This window comes from Setaria italica, chromosome V (genome assembly GCF_000263155.2).
Source record: "Setaria italica strain Yugu1 chromosome V, Setaria_italica_v2.0, whole genome shotgun sequence".
NCBI classification, from domain to species: domain Eukaryota; kingdom Viridiplantae; phylum Streptophyta; class Magnoliopsida; order Poales; family Poaceae; genus Setaria; species Setaria italica.
The window spans coordinates 45,922,654-45,929,892 of record NC_028454.1 but is presented as its reverse complement, the minus strand read 5'-3'; the positions used below and the strand labels follow the sequence as shown (position 1 = coordinate 45,929,892).

Here is a 7,239-nt window from a genome sequence, read left to right as displayed (position 1 = left end):
TATTTACAAAAACTAAGTTCCACTAAAAAAAGAGCAAACTTGACATTCGGGTTGTATGTCAATTGCCATAGATACAAGACATTTGGCACATGGACAAATTGACCACAGAAGATCCTGCCTTGCCTTTTGCCCCCTCCCAATTTCAAAATCTTCAAACCAAAACCAAAACCAAAACAAGCTAATCAGAACAACCGCAGAAGATAAAAAGGTTCAAAAGGCAAAAAAATAGTCCACACTAACACAACCAAAACCAAATTAAGGCTCTATCAAGTGCGCTTTACCCACTAACCAAACAAGCTCGTCACTAGTCACTCCTCACTAATCTCCCCCCGCTGCTGCTCTTCCCCTACAGCTAGCTTCCCCCCCACCTCCCCTTCCCTTCCATTTCACCTCGCTGCGGTTTACCTCTCCCTTTCTCTCACCTTCCTCGCCCACCTCCATCGCCTCCTCCTTAAGCAACGCCCCCCCCAACCCAAGCGACCCGCGACCCTAACCCTAGCGCCACCACCAACTGGCCCAAGCACACCCACTGGCTCGCTCAGCTGCGGCAATGGCGGGGCGCCTCGTCACCTCCTCCTCCCCGGCGGCGGCCGCGCTCGCCGGCCGGGATGCGTGAGATCGCGGCGCCGGATGGGGAAGGACGCCGGCGAGGCGCAGCAGCAGCCGCCGGACGGGGCGGGCGGCGGAGGCGCAGGAGGCGGAGGAGGAAGGGGCGGTAGCGGCCGCTGCCGCTGCTGCTGCGGAGGAGGGACAAGGGCGGTCAGGCTGCAATGCGTGGCGGCGCTCGTGCTCGGGGTAGCGGTGCTGCTGTCGGCGGTGTTCTGGCTCCCGCCGTTCACGGGGCGGGGCAGGGGCGCGGAGGGCCCGGATCCGGGGGATGACTTCGGAGGTGAGCACCTCCGCATTGCGAGATCTCGGTCTCGTTCCTCTGTATGCGGACGAATAGTGGCTGTTTGCTCGATCTGTGCGTAGTTTCGACTGGGTGCTGACTGGTGATTGCTCAGCTTTGGATCTGGATGTGCGCAGTGAATAGTTGCGGCTTTGGGGTGGAGAATTTGAATTTACTTTGACTGCGAGGAACCTTGTCGAGACGCTGTGGGTTATGGTAGGTTCGGACAGCAACCCGGATCTTCTAGAGCTCTCTGCTGTTGTCTCACCATTCTACTGGCGTATTGCCTGCAAATTTAGTCGCCTGTGGCTCGTGTTTTCCTGGATTCTGATGCTTGGATTCGATCTGTGCTGCTCCTGCTTAGGCATGTGTCGGTGCTCCCATTTTTTAGAGAGAGGGGGTGCCCTTTTGCAAAAAAATCTGCCACCATGAGTGAGTGGTTGTGTGTTTGGTTGGAGATTCAACCAACTGCAAGAAAGGGTCCTCCTTTGGGATATGCTGCTGCTATTTTGTGAAAAATAGTAAGTTTATAGATGCGCTAAAAGCCTAAAAAACATTCTGCCAAAATGGGAGTACTATGCTGGCCTGGTTATAGGGGAATCGTTGGGGCGCGATCACTAACTATTTCTGTTGATCGCTGATTTATTTTGCCTTTTCGATTCAGCGGATTCTGTATATCGCCGAATTGGCTGATGTCAGAGATATTGATTCTATGCGCCGGCCTGACTAGATTTAGTGTGGCTAGCTAGCGATGTGTTGTGCTTTAATTGTAGATGAATTTTCATTAGGCCATGGGATTGTACACTGGATTTTTGTATTCATCTTTGTTACTTAAAGATGAACCAAGGGATTTCTGGTCACTTTTCTTTCCTCGTTTGCCCCTGTTAGATTTGCAGTCTACTCCCTAGCTGTATGAAGTGTTCTTGAATTTTACTATTATTTAGAGAGCCCATAGCCTGTACAATATAATATGCAATGAACTCATAGCAAAAACACTCCATTATAGCATACTCTTACTAATGAATCTATATTTTGCAGCTGCTATTGTGGCAAGCTTTAGGCTACAAAAGACAGTTCCGGAGCTGAGTGGAAATAAATCTAAGCTCGAATTTGATATCTATGAGGAGATTGGCATTCCTAATTCCACCGTAGGCCCTCCAACTTTCTGATCTACACATTACTGGATACTTGCATCCTATTGCCCTAGACTGATGCTTAAATTTCTATACAGGTGGTTGTGAATACACTGCATCCATTAGATGGATCAAACTGGACAAATGTCATCTTCAGCATTGTCCCTTTCCCAGAGGACTTGACTATCTCATCAACATGGTTGAGCATTCTTAGATCATATTTCATGTCCTTCGTTGTACGGCAGTCAACGCTCCACTTGACTGAGTCTATATTCGGGAATTCATCATCCTTTGAAGTAGTTAAATTCCCGGGAGGAATAACAATCATCCCTCCACAAAATGCTTCTCTTCTTCAACCCCATGCGACTTTCAATTTCACTTTGAACTATCCAATCTACAAAATACAAGACAGAACCAACGAGTTAAAGGATCAAATGAAGGCAGGACTACTTCTCAATCCATACGAGGTTAGTTGTACCTTCTGGATTTCTATTTGTGGTTGTCTTCATTATCACTTCAGTATGAATCATATTTACATGTACGGTGTTCTTTTTATTCTCTCTATAGTGACCTTCACTGCGCTAGAGGCTTATATACATTTGGTAATTCTACCATGTCATGTCAGCACATATATATTGACATATATACAAAATTTGCATGTGATGCAAATCGTGCATACAGTCTTGCAGGTGCTTTGCAATTTGTGACATACATTTCTGGCATTTACTCATTAGTTTGATGGGCATGCATATGCATGGAACTCCATATAGGTTTGCACAAATATTCTGTAAAAATGAGAGACCATGCAGGGGCACCACACTAGGCTCACAGGATAATCTATCTAACTAACATGTTTCTTTTTTAAGAACCACAAAAGAGAACAAAGCACAACCAATTTCTGGACTGCTGCAGTTTGTTTTGTACAGTTGCTGATATGTGGTTCTAAACTAAGGCAAGAAAGCAATTCAGTCGGGAAAATTCCTAGGCATAAATTAGTATTGTAGTAGCTATCTGTTTTTTCCTTGCAAATTGAGTTTTTGGTTTGTGCAATGCAGAATCTGTATGTCAAATTGACGAATTCGCAAGGTTCAACAATTCTTCCTCCAACAATTGTTGAGACTTCCATTGTCCTTGAAGTTGGAAATCACAAGACGTCTGAGCCATCTGTGCCAAGGATGAAGCAGTTGGCGCGGACAATTACCAATTCATCTTCATCCTCGGGAAACCTGGGTCTCAATCATACTGTATTTGGCAAAGTAAAGCAGATTAGCCTTTCATCCTACCTTAGGCATTCCTTGCATAGCGGGGGCGGTTCTGATGCACCTAGTCCTGCACCCATGCATCATCATGCTCATCACGGCCATCATCACCATCACCACAGTCCTGACAACAGCAGGCATCTAGCTCCGGCTCCTGCTCCAACACATTTTCCTGTGCCGCAACCCAGATATGGTGCTCCACCTCCATCTGGGTGTCCATACAGCAAAAACAAGCCAAAGAAAAGAGGGCCAGTTACACCAGCTGCTGAGCCTGCAGCTAATAATCACCATTCTGCTTCTAGTGCCCCACCACCACATCCATGGTCACCTCCACCTGCTAGTCGTTCTCCACATGATCCCACTATGCATGGTGGATCCCCTGTTCCATCCCCTCCTATTCTACCAGAGCCACCTTTGCCCACCGTTTCTTTTGCTCATGCACATCCTCCAAGCGAACATGGAACACGGACAAGTCCTGCTCCAAGTGAGCAGGGAACAAGAGCAGGTCCTGGTGGGATGTCACAAGTGGCTCCTGCACCTCATTCATGTGAGTTATTTCTCCATTTATATTTTCGCAACTTTGGAATTTTTTGCAGTCAATTCATTTATACGCTGTTGAGTGTGCTCAAAGTAAGTAAATGTTGTTCACATCTTAACAATTCTTCCATTATACATCATGCTGGAGGATTTAAACAGTTCATATTTGTGTTTTTTATCCACAATTTCTGCTAATGAGGATGTCCAGTTGATTTAAGTGTATGTCTGATCTTAGCTTAGCTTCCTACATATTCAGTTGAGGTTCAATTGCCAAGTTTTTTTTTTCTATGAATACTTGCATCCGTTGATGTGGGCAAGAGAAGCGTTTAGTTTTTTGCATGATGGCATTAGTATGAAGTGAACCAAGGTTTTGTAAACTGGAGCAAAAACTCTATAGTTGTGGGTTTTGTTCAATAATTTGAGAATTGCACATTACTCCTTTTTATATTTCAAACATGATGAACTGAACTTTGTGTCCCCGATCAGTTAAGACTAAGAAAATAGAATTGCAGACCCAAACCAGACATTTGTATTGCTCTGTTTACTACTTCATATATTTACCTAATAACACCAGCATATCACCATTGCTGACTATACAACTTTATGCTATTGCAGCTCATGGTACCAGGATGCAGGGTGATTCCTGTCTCTGGGTTCTTTTTGTCTTTACATTATGTATCCTAATGAGCCTACTATGATGAACGAAGTACGTGGCTAACCAGATGTAAAATAGAGGGGGTGCACGTCTGGAAGAGAGGACGGGGCTCCTCCGGTGGTGTCATCTGGTTGTAGCCGGGGCGCGATCAGCTCCTGAGGCGGGTGGCCAAAAGCACAAGGAAGCTCACCCCTGCCTCGGCGCGCTGGTATACTCTTCTCGTTGTTAGTGGATGTAAATATGGGTTGGAAATGGGAAATGGGATGGATGGGTACTAGGCAAACCGCAAGAGGGGCGGCGGTGCCGCGCGTGGTGGTCAAAGCCACAGGGGGTGGCAGGCCCTTGTGTAGCGCGTGCGCGCCTGCCCCGGTTTGCCGTGTACTGCCTTGCCTGCCGCTGCTGCTGAACTCATTACTAGAGGATCTTCTCAAAGTGTAAAGGACCTTTCGTTTTCGCATGAGAGAAGGCACGGCGTTTGCCTCGCAGTTTTGTGGAGGTTCCTCAGTTTTGCTGTGATCTCTCTTCTAGTTTTCATGGTGATACCATCTGAATCGGCCGTAGAAATGGTGAACTGCGATCATGGGTGGTGGCGTTCGTTTTTCACTTCTCAGGTCATGTTGCCGGGATCCATATGATTGATTCATGCATGTTCGTTCATAGGGAAGCTTCAGGAACTGTGCATATGACTACTACTTCTGGCCCCCCTCATCGAATTCCCGTGATTGCATTTAGGACTACTACTTCTGGCGTAGACGTGTCTGAAGCCTGGCTACCCTGCTGAAGAAGGCCGGCCGCTGGCTCGGGAACGCCGACACACGCTTGCTGTTGGCGAGGGCCTTGGTGGTGGGCATCCCGGCCTGCCGCTCGGCGCGATCCCGGGTCTGCCAGCGTCGCATGCGGGATCTAGGAAAGCAAAGTAACCACCAGTGCGGCAACCTATAATTTGGGCTTCGTAACTCCCTACAGGACACGGTTCTTCAGTTCCGGTGGAGTATCATCAGGCAGTAGAGGTAGGTGGTTGGCTACGGAATGAGCATCAAACCCTCACTTGCCCTGCACTAGCAGACCAAGCTGATGGGTGCCTGCACGACAGCACGACGGAGTACCGGGCGCCCGTGCTCCACACCACCATTAATGGAGGACGAGACCGTCAGACCCCACGCCGCAGCATCCACCACCACCAGCCGCCCGCCGTCCAACTGCATTGACACCCTCTTAAATTGCCGTCGTCCATTTTCCACCGCACCGCGCCGTGCCACACACCACCCGCCATCTCGCACGCGCGTTCCAAGACCGCCAGACGATACGCATCGCGCGCACGCGCGCACAGTACGCTCCACGAGCTCCATCCGTGTCCATTGCTGCCACCCCAGCCGCAACTGCTCGCTCACTAGCCGTGCAATACAAAGCGCCTTCTCCTTCTTCGGGGCTCCAGCACCTGCAGCCAGCTGAGCTCCACGTACTCTCTCGCAGAATAACCTCCGCCGCCATGCCGGCCGGCGGCTCGTCCTACCTGGCGCCCATGCCCATGACCGGCCGCCGCAGCTTCGCCTACCACAAGCTCAAGAAGCTCCCGCCCGCTCCCGCTCCCCCCACTGCCACCACCCTCGAGCACCAAGACCAACAGCAGCAGCCTCCGCCGCCGTCCGCCGCCGCCATCCAGGAATCCTACCAGTCCTACTACCTCGCGCTGGGCGCCGCGGTCGCCAGGGCCCGGAGGAGGCGGCAGCGGCCGCGGAGGGTGAGGCCGCGGCTGAGGATCTCGGGTCTGGCGCGGGCGCTGCGTCGGGGCGCGGCGGCGGCAGGGGCCAGGGTGCGCGCGTCGGTGGCCAAGGTGGCTCGGCGGCTCAGGGAGGGCCGGCCATACATCGGGGACCTCTTCGCCGGGAACTACATGTTCCTGCAGGTCGCGCCGTCGCCCACCATGGTCGCCGGGGTCGACGACAAGCAGCGCGGGTTCGCGCCGTTCACGCAGTACTACTACGCCAAGGTCGGCGCCAAGAGCATCATGCCGCCGCCGCCGGCCGCCGGCCGGGCGCTGCAGGTGCACCAACCTGCAGCTGCTGCGCGGGTGATGTACAAAGTGTAGCACTGTAGGTGGTTATTTGATTGGTACGGTGCTCTGGTGTGTCTGGTCGATGGTACGGTGCTCTGGTGTGTCTGGTCGATCGTGCCATTGGTTGTGCTATGTAACTATGCTATCTACTTATGTTCGTGCTGTCAAAGAATGGTGGGTAAATAAAAGTTGCCAGTTTGTTTTTTCTTTCCCTCTTGGCATTCGTGGTTAATCTTCATGGCTGGCAAGCCAAGTGGCCATGCATGACCAGCACATTAATGGTGTGATGAAATAGTAGCAGTGTTGTTGCACTATCCGTGGGTCCCGGGAAGACGTTGGCAGGCTCAGTTTAACTCACATGGCCTACTTGTGCACGTGGTACACTAGTGAAGTCCTGTTTGGATAGGGGGTTAAAATTTAACACCCTACTTTTAACTTTTTTATCACATTGCCTCTCAAACACATGTGTTAAAAGGGATGTGTTAAAGTTTAACACCCCCAAGGAGGTGTTAAAAGTTGTTAAACTTGTTAAAAGTGATCCCCCTCCCCACTTTTTCCCACCATTGCTCCCTTCTCTCTCCGCCGGTCATAAATGAGGGGGCAATGGATTCATTTCCCACCAAAAGTGTTAAAGTTTAACACACTATCCAAACACCCCCAATGTGTTAAACTTTAGCACTCCATTTGAGAGTGTTAAAACTTTAACACTT

At 50.1% G+C, this 7,239-nt stretch overlaps 2 protein-coding genes across 2 annotated transcripts; both read left to right on the top strand.

The window, feature by feature from the left end:
• The first annotated feature begins 372 nt into the window (after positions 1-372).
• On the top strand, positions 373-4,977 carry LOC101785273 (tyrosine-protein phosphatase non-receptor type 23). Its single transcript, XM_004971152.3, has 5 exons — positions 373-889; positions 1,928-2,037; positions 2,121-2,489; positions 3,078-3,828; positions 4,434-4,977. The coding sequence occupies exons 1-5, from the start codon at positions 631-633 to the stop codon at positions 4,514-4,516; spliced, it is 1,572 nt and encodes a 523-aa protein (XP_004971209.1). The 5' UTR covers positions 373-630; the 3' UTR covers positions 4,517-4,977.
• A 351-nt stretch (positions 4,978-5,328) lies between these two features.
• On the top strand, positions 5,329-6,740 carry LOC101784885. The gene has a single exon (XM_004971151.4). The coding sequence runs from the start codon at positions 5,963-5,965 to the stop codon at positions 6,560-6,562; it is 600 nt and encodes a 199-aa protein (XP_004971208.1). The 5' UTR covers positions 5,329-5,962; the 3' UTR covers positions 6,563-6,740.
• The last annotated feature ends 499 nt before the right edge of the window (positions 6,741-7,239 follow it).

Coding starts and splice junctions, on each gene's coding strand:
- LOC101784885 (XM_004971151.4), top strand. CDS start 5,963: ATGCCGGCCGGCGGCTCGTCCTACCTGGCGCCCATGCCCATGACCGGC.
- LOC101785273 (XM_004971152.3), top strand. CDS start 631: ATGGGGAAGGACGCCGGCGAGGCGCAGCAGCAGCCGCCGGACGGGGCG. Junction 890..1,927: donor TCCGGGGGATGACTTCGGAG/GTGAGCACCTCC, acceptor TATATTTTGCAG/CTGCTATTGTGGCAAGCTTT. Junction 3,829..4,433: donor GGCTCCTGCACCTCATTCAT/GTGAGTTATTTC, acceptor ATGCTATTGCAG/CTCATGGTACCAGGATGCAG.